This window comes from Oncorhynchus nerka, linkage group LG24, assembly GCF_034236695.1.
Source record: "Oncorhynchus nerka isolate Pitt River linkage group LG24, Oner_Uvic_2.0, whole genome shotgun sequence".
Classification (NCBI taxonomy): domain Eukaryota; kingdom Metazoa; phylum Chordata; class Actinopteri; order Salmoniformes; family Salmonidae; genus Oncorhynchus; species Oncorhynchus nerka.
The window spans coordinates 37186607-37200115 of NC_088419.1; the positions used below are offsets into that span (position 1 = coordinate 37186607).

The window sequence follows — 13509 nt, forward strand, 5'->3', positions numbered from 1 at the left end:
ATAGTAAAAAGTATAGCTTTTTATTTGAGTGAGGTGGGTTCTTTACCCCCAGCCAACGTTAACTCTTCCAGACCCTTGCATTTTCCCTGCTAATGCGTATGTAACCTTCTCACAATATTACTAATAACATACCATTTTCCTCCCACATTTTGGCTACAGTAACTGATTGGAATGGTTTAGCCTCTTAGTGAGTTTGGAGAATGTCATTTTCACCCTGTTGGACTCAATGTTCTCTTTATGCGGACACTAATGAAGTTTTAACAAAATTACTTTGAAAGTACTCATACAAATGCATATTATCAGAACCATACAAAATGATGGTATATACACACGGGGCATGTATTGCGTACACAGAGAAGTACTAGTACAGTTAAGGTTGTGTGTACTAACTCAAAGGGCTCACAAATGGGTGTTCCAAATGCCTGTTGGTTTTGAATCAAGCCCCTCCACCCCCACACCAGCCTCTCTTCTTACCCACTGAACCTGCTTCCATTGCTGAAGACTGTTTGTTATGGACATTGCTTTTACTGTATGCCTGTGGGAATGCATAGATGGTTGTGGCTTGGGAAGTTAAAGGCAAGATTCAAGACACCTGGTTTCAATTGGTGTTCAGTAGCCTATTATTTTTCTCACACACACGACCAGTTGGCCACAAGACTATTTCCATTTTTTAAAGTTGTATTTTTTTTTAAACTTATGAGCTATTTTCAGCATTGCCCCTGCAGTTCTTGTAAACATGAAATATTACACAAGGTCAGCTCATGTTTACCAAGCTAGCAGAGATGGCACTTTTTACTCGGCAGTGTCAGTTACTTAGACATTGCTGCCCCCTAGTGGTAGATTGACCGCCTAAAGAGGTTGAAGACGTCAACAACAAGCAAGGCATCAGAATGCATGAGCCAGTGAGTATATCTACTTGGTGGACCTTTCCTGTATGCTGATTCCAATATCTGGTTCAGAATTATTATTCTCATCCAACTAATGAGCTTACTAAGGAATATTTTAAATAACATTTTAGTTTGAGTTAGGGCATATCTCACCTTTTGCCTTGTTCTCATTTATCGGTCTCTATTCAAGTTGGAAACTGTCATTGTTTTTAAACAGTTTTGAGATTTGTACAAGTTTGTTTCAGAATCTTTGAATGGAATAAATGGAACAGTGCTGTTGACCCTGCCTCATGTCTGTCATTATGCTTTAGGGTGCCTTTCAAACAAGTGCATCGGCCGGAGGGCCTAGTGTTGTCTTCCAGAAAGGTAATACGGATGTATGTCAGCCAATTACAAATTTAGAACAGCGATTTTTACCAAGTCGTTTGGACATGGTTAAGGCCAAGTCTGTCTGACACCAGCTCTTGGAAGTCCTCTGACTTGTAGTCACGGGCATCAGGCTTGCTTACTTTTATGCCATACCATTTTGGTAATTATTTAATTTAACCCTTATTTTACCAGGTAAGTTGACTGAGAACTCATTCTTATTTACAGCAACGACCTGGGGAATAGTTATAGGGGAGAGGAGGGGGGATGAATGAGCCAATTGTAAACTCGGGATGATTAGGTAACCGTGATGGTCTGAGGGCCAGATTGGGAATTTAGCCAGGACACCGGGGTTAACACCTCTACTCTTACGATAAGTGCCATGGGATCTTTAGTGACCAGAGTCGGGACACCTGTTTAACATCCTATCCAAAAGACGGCACACGTCTCCAATCAACGGACAAACCCAGCAGTGGGAAGCAGGGGGGTATGCTGCTGGCCGAATCAGTCTGGGCTGTTAATGTTATGTAGAAATGTCTAGTAAATATTTTTTTTTAACAAGTGTCAAATATGGCCTGATTTTCCTAGTCAACAATTGTCTATACACAGTATAAAAGTGCAGTGGTTTTTAACACTGATGTGCAAATGTTACACAGGTTATTATATAAATAAACACGATTCTTGATTAAAGAACATTTTATGCAAATTTGTTTTTGGACAATGCGTGGTACAGTAAATTTATCATTCAGGGTTTGAGAGCCTGCAGGACTGACTGGGGCACTCTGCTGGCATAATACTGGTGGTTGCGTAGAGTGGCCAGCACCCCAGCGGAGTTCATGTGCTTCACGTTAGCATCATAACACAATGCACTGCCATGCATGTCTGTCAGCTTACCTGCAGAGGGACAGACAAAAAACAAAATGGCAGGCAACATTACGGTCCTTACTCATAATTAGGAGGTACTTTCAGTAAGCTAGAGGAAGATTGTTGCTTACCTCCTACTGCATGCAGGATGGCTTCAGGGGCACATGTGTCCCACTTTTTAGTTCCTAGACTGGCAAATACATAGGCTGAAGCCTTCCCCTCCACAAGCTGAATAATCTACACAAAGATAGGGTGCAACAGAGTAGTAAGAATACATTTTATAATTAGTGTATTCAAACTATTCATACCTCGACTTATTCCAAAGTGTTACAGCCAGAATTCAAAAACACCCATCTACACACAACACTGCAAATTTATTGAAAATGAAATGTCATTTCTATAAATATTCACACCACTGAATACCACAATACATGTTAGAATCACCTTTGGCAGTGATTAGTTGAATAGACAGAGTGAATGATGAAGGCCAGTGATGAAGATGTCTAGTTGGCACCGAGGCCCAGTGTGATTACTCGATCACGATTTATGGCATTGTTTGAATGACTGACCATCTGTGGGCCACAGTGGTCAAACACACCTTTACTGTGGTAATCTCGAAGAGACAGTCCCACAGACGTCCTAAGGTCACTGAAGCCAGGAGAGGTGAAGATTTGAATCAACAAAATTAATGTTACTATGTGAATTCAAGAGTTCATAAAGAACTATGAATTTTGATGTTTCATTGTACTGTACGTGCTATGGATTTGTTAGAGAAACTTATTCTGTTCGTTGGACAGCGGAAAGTTCAAAGGGGAACAACAACGATGTGCTCTTATCATAGTGTTGATATGTGATAATTAGATTAGAGAACGTGTCTGAAGTTATGAGTTTTGTTTTGGGCCTTGCAAATTGATGTTAAATTAGACGATGGGAGATACTGGGATTTATCGCTCTTAGAAGAATAAAAGCTTGTCTTAAATTTAGGTCATGGTAGATCTCGATGTATGTTTGTATATCATAGTGATGAATTTTCTATGCCGTTAAAACAATATTTTGCATTCTTTTTATGACGATTTCTGGTATGACCCTGCCAAGCCAACCCAGCTCTAATGATGCCTCTAGCAGTGCCTTAGACTGCTGTGCCACTCAGAAGTCCAAATCTGATCACGTTTAAATAGATACGAACCGTAGTCCTCACATTGGAGTAATTTTCCTTTAAATATTATTTGATGAGATGTCTAATAGTACATCTTCTTCACAATATACAGTACCAGCCAAAAGTTGACACCTACTCATAGACTATTTTCTACATTGCAGAATAGTGAAAACATCAAAACTGAAATTACACATCTAGAATCATGTACTAACCAAAAAAGTGTTAAACAAATCTAAATATATTTTATATTTGAGATTCTTCAAAGTAGCCACACTTTCTTTACCGTGACAGCTTTGCACGCTCTTGGCATTCTCTCAACTAGCTTCATGAGGTAGTCACGTGGAATGCATTTCAAGTCCATATTATGGCAAGAACAGCTCAAATAAGCAAAGAGAAACGACAGTCCGTTACTTTAAAAGACATGAAGGTCAGTCAATCCGGAACATTTCAAGAACTCTGAAAGTTTCTTCAAGTGCAGTTGCAAAAACCATCAAGCGCTATGATGAAACAGGCTCTCATGAGGACCGCCACAGAGAAGGTAGACGCAGAGTTACCTCTGCTGCAGAGATTAAGTTAGAGTTACCAGCCTCAGAAATTGCAGCCCAAATAAGTGCTTAACAGAGTTCAAGTAACAGACATTTATCAACATCAACTGTTCAGAGGAGACTTTGTGAATCAGGCCTTCGTGGTTGAATTTCTGCAAAGAAACCACTACTAAAGGACAATAATAAGAAGAGACTTGCTTTGGCCAAGAAACGCAAGCAAAGGACAGACTGGTGGAAATCTGTCCTTTGGACTGATTAGTCCAAATTTGAGATTTTTGGCTACAACCGCTGCGTCTTTGTGAGACGCAGAGTAAGTGAACTGATGATCTCCGCATGTGTGGTTCCCACCGTGAAGCATGTAGGAGGTGGTGTGGGGGTGCTTTGCTGGTGACAGTGATTTATTTAGAATTCAAGGCACACTTAACCAGCATGGCTACCACAGCATTCTGCAGCGATACGCCATCCCAGCTGGTTTGTGCTAGGTGGGACTATCATTTGTTTTGCAACAGGATAACAGAAGAGTGATGGAGTGCTGCATCAGATGACCTGGCCTCCACAATCACCTGACCTCAACCCAATTGCGATGGTTTGGGATGAGTTGGACTGCAGGAAAAGCAGCCAACAAGTGCTCATTATATGTGGGAACTCCTTCAAGACTGTTGGAAAAGCATTCCAGGTGAAGCTGGTTGAGAGAATGCAGAATGTGCAAAAGTTGTCAAAGGGTGTCTACTTTGAATAATCTCATTTTGATTTGTTTAACACTTTTTTGGGGGTACTACATTATTTCATAGTTTATTTTTTACTATTTTCTACATTGTAGAATAATAGGGAAGACAAAGAAAACCCTTGACGAGTATATGTGTTAACTTTTGACTGGTACTGTATGCTTTCTCTAACTGCGTCTCTGAGCCAGAGTTAACTCAATCATTTAATGCTAGGACATTAATTGCAAGATATTAGCTCCTTGTCCATTTGCCTCTTAATAATTGCATAATGGTAAACCTAGATACGTGCATCTTGTGGTGACGCAAGGCTTGCAAACTTGGCTATACCCACTGGGTATGATTATGGGGCTATAGCATTCACATGATAATGGAGTCAGATGTAATATCATAGTAGGGTCATAGACCCCTAAAATAATTATGTCATCCTCAGACGAAGTGAATTTTCACGATTCTACAGTTACATCTGTGAGTCTTTCTGGGTAAGTCTAAGCTTTGCTCACCTGGATTGTACAATATTTGCACATTCTTTAAAAACTTCAAGCTCTGTCAAGTTCGTTGTTGATCATTGCTAGATAGCAATTTTCAAGTCTTGTCATAGATTTTCAAGCTGATTTAAGTCAAAACTAACTAGGCCACTCAGGAAAATTCAATGTCAGGGTAAGCAACTCCAGTGTATATTTGGCCTTGTGTTTCAGGTTGTACTGCTGAAAGGTGAATGTTTCCAAGTGTCTGCTGGAAAGCAGACTGAACCAGGTTTTCCTCTAGGATTTTGCCTGTGCTTAGCTCTATTCTGTTTAGGGTAAAAATAAACTCCCTTGCCGATGAAAAGCATACCCATAACATGATGCAGCCACCACCATGCTTGAAAATATGGAGGGTGGTACTCAGTGATGTGTTGTTGGATTTGCCCCAAGCATAACACTTTGTATTCAGGATAAAGTTCATTTCTTTGCCACATTTTTTTGCAGTATTGCTTTAGGGCGTAATTGCAAACAGGATGTATGTTTTTGAATATTTTAAATATGTACAGGCTTTCTTCTTTTCACTCTGTCATTTCGGTTAGTATTGTGGAGTAACTACAATGTTGTTGATCCATCCTCAGTTCTCCTATCACAGCCATTAAACTAACTGTTTTAAAGTCACCATTGGCCTCATGGTGAAATCCCTGAGCGGTTTCCTTCCTCTCTGGCAACGGAGTTAGGAAGGACTTCTGTATCTTTGTAGTGACTGGGTGTATTGATTGATACGCCACCCAAAGTGTAATTAATAACTTCACCATGCTCAAGAAGATATTCAATCTCTGCTTTTATTGTATCATTATGTGTGTAATCGTTAAGACTGGGGAGTCTTTCAGGATAAAAAAAATCAACAGAATTCAGCTAAGCACAGGGAAATATCATAAAGGAAAGCCTGGTTCAGTCTGTTTTCCACCAGCCACTGGAAGAAAAATTCTCCTTTCAGCAGGACAAATCTACAAAAGGCCAAATCTACACTGGAGTTGCTTACCAAGAAAACAATGTTCCTGAGTGGCCGAGTTAAAGTTGACTTTACTTGAAAATCTACGGCAAGACCTGCAAATTGTTGTCTAGCAATGATCAACAAGGTGCTTCTACAAAGTATTTACTCAGGGGTGTGAATACTAATAAGATTTTCTGCATTTCATTTTCAACAAGTTTGCAAAAAAAATAATCTAAAAACACATTTTCACTTTGTCATTATGGGGTATTGTGTATAGGCCAGTGACACAAAATCTCAATTGAATCCATTTGAAATTCAGGCTGTGAATACTTTCTCTGAATACATATGCACCCCTAACCTTCCCATCCCTGTATATTTCACCTTATTTCCTGCTCCGCCGACTCTTATCACATCATGAGGTTCCATGGCATCCACAGTGTCTGTGACGAGTTTGTTGCTGTGAGAACGGGTTGTGGTGACAATGCGTCGGCCATCCGGGACCTCCTGTAGCTCGAACCCGAAAGCGCCCAGTCCGGGCATTCCCCACAGAGTTCTCCCCATGTCTGCTGACTCCGCCCCCAGCTGTGGATACAAAAAAAGGAAAATATACACTCACAGACTAAAGAAGTGTTCAGTAAGGCACACTATAGAAAATGAAAAATCTCCCTATTTCAAAACATTTTCTCCCTACTGAATATGTCATGCCCTGATAGGGTGAGAGGGTATTTGTTGGTACCTGATAATTGAAGAAGGGCTGGTTGATGACCCCAGCAATGGCCTTCCCGCCATATGCAATGCCGATCAGAACAGTCACATGATCAAGAAGCCCTGACATCACATGACAACATTTTAGCTGAAGGGAACAAATAACAGTGGACTTCACACAAGTATTGTCATTGTACTACAGTGAACTACACTGAACGAAAATATAAAAAACACAACATGCAACCATTTCAAAGATGTTACTGAGTTGCAGTTCATATAAGGAAATCAATCAAAATACATTCATTAGGCCCGAATCTATGGATTTCACATGACTGGGCAGGGGTGCAGCCATGGGTGGTCCTGGGAAGGCATAGGACCACCCACTTGGGAGCCATGTCGACCCACTCGGGTCCAGGCCCAGCCAATCAGAATTTGTTTTTCCCCACTAAAGGGCTTTATTACAGACAGAAATACTCCTCAGCACTCCCCCCTCAGACGATCCCGCAGGTGAAGAAGCCATATGTGGTCCTGGGCTGGCATGGTTACACATGGTCTGTGTTTGTGAGGCAGGTTGAACGTACTGCCAAATTCTCTAAAACGACGTTGGAGGCGGCTTATGGTAGATAAACATGACATTTTCTGGCAACTGGAACATTCCTGCAGTCAGCATGCCAATTGCACACTCCCTCAAAACATGAGACATCTGTGGCATTGTGTTGTGACAAAACCACACATTTTAGTGGACTTTTGTCCCTAGCACATGGTGCACCTGTGTAATGATCATGCTGTTTAATCAGCTTCTTGATATGCCTCACCTGTCAGGTGGATGATTTATCTTGACAAAGGAAAAATGCTCACTAACAGGGATGTAAGCAGATTTGTGCACAACATTTTTGAGAAATAAGCTTTTTGTGCATATCGAACATTTCTGGGATCTTTTATTTCAGCACATGAAACATGGACCAAACACTTTACATGTTGCGTTTATATTTTGGTTCAGTGTATTTTTCCAGCATGAAAAACAAATCAGTGAGGTAAAAGTAGTATAATGGTACAAAGGAAAAAAGGGATAGAGAGAAGCCCTAGGACCATTCCTCAGAACTACCTGGCCTGGTGACGCCTGGCTGTCCAGTCTGGTCGCGCGGCAACAGTTAGTAAGGACGCCTGTATCTTTGTAGTGACTGGGTGTATTGATTGATATACCATCCAAAGTGTAATTAATAATTAATAAATATATTCAATCTCTGCTTTTATTTTATAATTATGCGTGTAATCGTTAAGGACAGGGGAGTTTTTCAAGGATAAAAAAATAAATGGACTTCTGCTAAAAAAATTTGAGGAAAGCCTGGTTCAGTGTTTTCCACCAGACACTGGGATAAGAATGATCCTTTCAGCAGGACAATAAACTAAAACACATGGCCAAATCTACACTGGAGCTGCTTACCAAGAAAAAACGGAATGTTCCTGAATGGCTGAGTTACAGTTTTGACTACGGCAAGACCTGAAAATGGTTGTCTGGCAATGATCAACGAGGTGCTTCTACAAAGTATTTACTCAGGGGTGTGAATACTAATATGAGATTTTCTGCAATTCATTTTCAACAAATTTGCAACAAATTTTAAAAACATGTTTTCACTTTGTCACTATGGGGTATTGTGTATAGGCCAGTGACAAAAATCTCAATTTAATCCACTTGAAATTCAGGCTGTAACAACATGTGGAAAGTTAAGGGATGTGAATACTTTCAGAAGGCACTGTATATTAATACATATGCACCACTATACCTTCCCATTCCTGTATATTTCACCTTATTTCCTGCTATCACATCATGAGGTTCCATGGCATCCACGGTGTCTGTGGCGAGTTTGTTGCTGTGGTTTCAACTGTTCTTCCTGCGGCTATGGAACCCTGACCTGTTCACTGGACGTGCTACCTTGTCCCGGACCTGGTGTTTTTGACTCTACCGCACCTGCTGTCGCGACCTCTGAATGCTCGATGAAAAGCCAACTGAACTTTACTCCTGTTGCACCCTCTACAACCACTGTGATTATTATTTGACCCTGCTGGTCAAATATGAACATCTTGAAGAACAATCTAGCCTTAATGGCCAATCTTATAATCTCCACACGATGCATCCAGAAGAGGAATGGCCACCACTCAAGAGCCTGGATCCTCTCTAGGTTCCTTCCTGGGCTCCTCCCTTTCTAGTTTTTCCTAGCCACCTTTCTAGTTTTTCCTAGCCACCTTTCTAGTTTTTCCTAGCCACCTTGCTGTTTTGGGGTTTTAAGCTGGGTTTCTGTATAAGCACTTTGTAACATCTGCTGAAAATAAACTTGATTTGATGCCCAAGCATTTCTCCTTTACCCTCCCTCTCCACCTATTCTGCTCTTGTCCCTCCCAGTCCAAATGCCCTCCCTCCATCACCATACGGATAGCCGTGCCGAGAAACTGGGCGTCCGACCCCGTGTGACACATCTGATTTGGCAGGTAGAAACACTTTGCTGCTGCTAAGCAGGGAAGAAAGAATAATGGGATGAAGAAAGATAGGAGAGAGAGACAGACAGAGAGCAAACAGGGAATCAGCACTGATGATTATGTTGGAGATGTTAATGTTAAGACTGAATGAAAGAAGGGGGAACAGGTTGTCGTCAAAAATATGTTCTACCCTCTTATGGCTTTGAGTCAGTGACTCTTATCACAGAGTGACTGGCAAAAATAATAACACTGTAGTAAGTTTATTTACCTTCAGTGTATTCTTTGGTGCCATCAAGGGGGTCGACCCACACAACCAGCTAAAAAGACAAATTCAAATCTGCCATTCAAACACAGAAACATAGCTGGAATGAGCAGTCAGTACCCAGAAAATAATCAAAATCAGGACATTAGGTTTCAGTTTCAGCTCTAAAGTGTCTCGCTCACCTCCTCTTCTTTCAGGGCACTGTACTCTGCTGGACAGGACTTCTGTAGGATGTCTTCAGATTGACCGCTCTCAATCAGGTCCTCTTTGACAGCCTCCTCTGGCAGATCCTGACGTGTGAGAGAGATGTTCACTGTTCAGACTAGGATGTTGTGAAACGTGTTGTGTATTCTAATCTGCAGATCCATGTTTATTTGTCAGTAACATTAGGACAGATCCTATTAATGTACATTCTTATACCCACCTCCTCTCCGATTATGGTGATTTTGGGGAAGCTTTTAGACAGGGAGGCACAGATGCTCTGCTGGACCAGCCGGTCTGCCAGTGTCTGTAGATCGTTGGCCCCTGTCTGTGTACATTGAGTAAAGAGAAATAATTTATAAAACAACAATCAAGCTCCATTTCACTGCCCATCAATCTCCAGCGTTTTGTCCCCCTCTCCGTTCAGTCAGTCAAACCTTTTCCACGATGCCCAGCTCTCCGCTCTGAAGAACCCTTCGTACAATGGCTCCAGCCTTCTCTGCCATAGCGTAAGCCGAAGCTACCAGACGCATCACCACAGCTGGATTTCCAGACATTGCTGATGGAAAGAGAAACACCAAAGTGTAAAGCCGAGGGAGAACGTTTCCACTATGTACCCTCGAGACTTCATTGTATCACTCACATCAGTCAACAAGTCAATGTAATCAACACACCCTCGACATGTAGTAGAGTTATGTGCAGTATCTGTGCTGTCACCATTACTTTGGCAAAATAAATGGCTTTGTGCCTAAAACACACTTTTAGGCACTAATATACTACCTGTCCTACACACACCATATCTCAATGACACACACGAAATGAAGAAGTTGCAGTAACAACGTGCCATGAGGACAATTGGCTTAACTATTGGAATTAATTAGATGCGCATGATTCTACCCTTACTAGGTTACTAGCTAATGAGATGGCTTACTATAATCTCTCGTGACAACATTCGCGAGAATTGTACTTCTGGGTAACCGAGGTGACTAATAGCTATGTATATATGCGTGTTATAATGCTTACTACCACCAGAAACCTGGTGATATTTTCAAGCAAATAAGTCTGTTCTGACTTAGCCTAGGTAGTTGATAGTGCACATCTAGCGTCCATGCACTGTATCGGCTGCCCAGGCTAGTTCTGACTGTTCCCCCCCGACATTAGACTACTAGCTACTGTAGTGCCACAAGACTGCAGGAACGTTAGTAACTTAGTGCTGGTTAGCTAGCTACAGTATTTAGGAAAACGATCTAAATTGAGACAACAACATGAACGTTCAATCAGCAACACTGAGTACACTATCTTCACTACACATTTATAGTACACCAATAACCGAGCTAGTAAACACATTTTTAATTAAATAATATAATGGCTCTTACTAATCTCCAGAAGGGACAGCTCGGGACTTGTTGTACTGCAATGAATGTGAGGTACACGGCGGCCCTGGGTGCAGGGACATCAATATGGCTTCTTCGGTGATGTTCAGCGACAGGTTGGCATCCATTAAATGTGGCATTACTGCCACCTACCCGACTGGAGTATAACTTCCTTATACTTTGCTTATTTTTTATTTTATTTTTTTAGTCTAAAATAAAGAAATTCAACAAATGCCCTACCATCTAAATACCATACTCCACTATTTAAATCTATTTAGTCCTACTTCAGGCCAACAGTCAAAGGATGGGACACCACCACTTAACACATCCTGTAACTCTTCTGATGTCAACTCTCGCACACCAAATACCTCTCTGCATCTGCCACCACAACCTCTATGTTCTGCGACTTACGTTCCATCCCTGCAGTACAGTTGATAACCACTACTATAAATGACCAAAATCCAATCTTACCAATATCACTTGTTAGTTTATCCCTCTGTACTGGTACAGATCTACTACTCACGCAACTCCTCTCAGGATCTCTCCCCATTGACCCATCTTCCTCTACTTTCTTCACTGCCTCAGCATATGACAACTTCTGCACTACTCTAACCCTGGAAACCTCAACCTGCCTCTCTCGCACCATGGGCACCCCTACAATTAACACATACCACTAGATTCCCCAATGCTACACATTCCTTTGTCTTATGCCCTTCTGCACACTTCTCACACCTAGGAACCCTCCTTCTACGCACTGCTGCCACATGCCCATAAGCTTGACACCTGGAACAACATATTGTGGTCGGCACAGAAACTTGTACAGGATAAGTTATATACCCTAACATCACTTTGTCGGGCAAAGACTCAACATCAAAACTCAAAAGAACAGACAATGACTCTTCTGTTTTTCCACTCACGCCACCCTGTCTGCAATGCACCAAACGACGAGCACCACAAACACCGGGAATATTCCCTTCAGTTGGTCAGCTTTCACATTTACCGCTAATGTTACCCCAGTAATCACTCCTTTAAAAAAAATAGATCTGTAAAGAAAAGAAAATCGTAAATTAAGGCTTACCAGATCATTTACTTTAAGTAAGAATATGTTCAAATAGACTTTATAAGTGTATTTAGACCACATTGATAAAAGGGCAGGATATCTTGTGGTTCACTGACCTCTTTACTTTTTCCACATTTTGTTAGGTTACAGCCTTATTCTAAAATCGTTTTTTTTTTATCCTCATAAATCTACACATAATATCCAACAATGACAAATCGGTGGGTTTGGCGCCCGGCCAAACTTAACTGGGGGAGAAGGGCCTTGGTCAGGGAGGTGACCAAAAACCCAGTGGTCACTCTAACAGAGCTCCAGAGTTCCTCTGTGGCGATGGGAGAACATCTAGATGGAATCCACTCCTCAGTAAGAAGTACATGACAGCCCACTTGGAGTTTGCCATAAGGTACCTAAAGACTCTCAGCCCCATGAGAAACAAGATTCTCTGGTCTGATGAAACCTAGATTGAACTCTTTGTACTGAATGCCAAGGGTCATGTCTGGAGGAAACCTGGCACCGTCCCTATGGTGAAGCATGGTGGTGGCATTATCATGCTGTGGGGATGTTTTTCAGCGGCAGGAACTGGAACACTAGTCAGGATCGGGGGAAAGATGAATGGAGCAAAGTACAGAGAAATCTTTGATGAAAACCTGCTTCAGAACTCTCAGGATTTCAGACTGGGATGAAGGTTCACCATCCAACAGGACAACAACCCTAAGCACACAGCCAAGACAACGTAGGACTGGCATGGGACAAGTCTGAATGTCCTTGAGTGGCCCAACCAGAGCCCGCACTTGAACCCGATCAAACCTCTCTGGAGAGACCTGAAGATGTCTGTGAAGGGACGCTCCCCATCCATCCTGACAGAGTTTGAGAGGATCTGCAGAGAATAATGGGAGAAACTCCCCAAATACAGGTGTGCCAAGCTTGTAGCATCATACCCAAGAATACTCAAGGCTGTAATCGCTGCCAAAGGTGAATCAACAAAATTCTGAGTAAAAGGTCTGAATACTTATTGAAAAGTAACATTACGTTTTTGAATTTGATTGAATTTGCAAAAAATGTCTAAAAACCTATTTTCGCTTTGCCATTATGGGGTATCGTGTGTAGAGCGACGAGGGGAATTTAAAAAAATCAATTTTAGAGTAAGTCTGTTTTGTAACAAAATGTGGAAACAGTCAAGGTGTCTGAATACTTTCCGAATGCACTGCATATACAAAAGTATGTGGAAACCCCTTCAAATGAGTGGATTTGGCTATTTCAGCCTCACCCATTGCTGACAGATGTATAAAATTGAGCACACAGCCATGGAATCTCCATAGACAAACATTGGCAGTAGAATGACCTTACTGAAAAGCTCAGTGACATTCAACATGGCACTGTAATAGGATGCCACCTTTCCAACAAGTCATTTTGTCAAATTTCTGCCCCGGTAGAG

The 13509-nt window shown here is 41.6% G+C and overlaps 1 protein-coding gene across 1 annotated transcript; it reads right to left on the bottom strand.

Moving 5' to 3' along the window:
* Window positions 1-1931: 1931 nt before the first annotated feature.
* On the bottom strand, window positions 1932-11127 carry bpnt1 (bisphosphate nucleotidase 1). The gene is made up of 9 exons (XM_029631714.1): window positions 11021-11127; window positions 10082-10203; window positions 9868-9972; window positions 9626-9733; window positions 9450-9498; window positions 6738-6829; window positions 6383-6583; window positions 2249-2354; window positions 1932-2147 (listed from the first exon to the last, which is right to left on the bottom strand). Exons 2-9 carry the CDS (start codon window positions 10199-10201, stop codon window positions 1999-2001), a joined length of 930 nt encoding a protein of 309 aa, XP_029487574.1. The 5' UTR covers window positions 10202-10203; window positions 11021-11127; the 3' UTR covers window positions 1932-1998.
* Window positions 11128-13509: the final 2382 nt, after the last annotated feature.

What these genes read in the sequence shown, in the direction of transcription:
- bpnt1 (XM_029631714.1), bottom strand. Translation starts at nt 10,201, where the DNA reads ATGTCTGGAAATCCAGCTGTGGTGATGCGTCTGGTAGCTTCGGCTTAC. An exon ending in AGCTGGGCATCGTGGAAAAG is followed by an intron (nt 9,973 to 10,081) that starts GTTTGACTGACT and finishes CAATGTACACAG; the next exon opens with ACAGGGGCCAACGATCTACA. An exon ending in AGCCCTTCTTCAATTATCAG is followed by an intron (nt 6,584 to 6,737) that starts GTACCAACAAAT and finishes TTGTATCCACAG; the next exon opens with CTGGGGGCGGAGTCAGCAGA.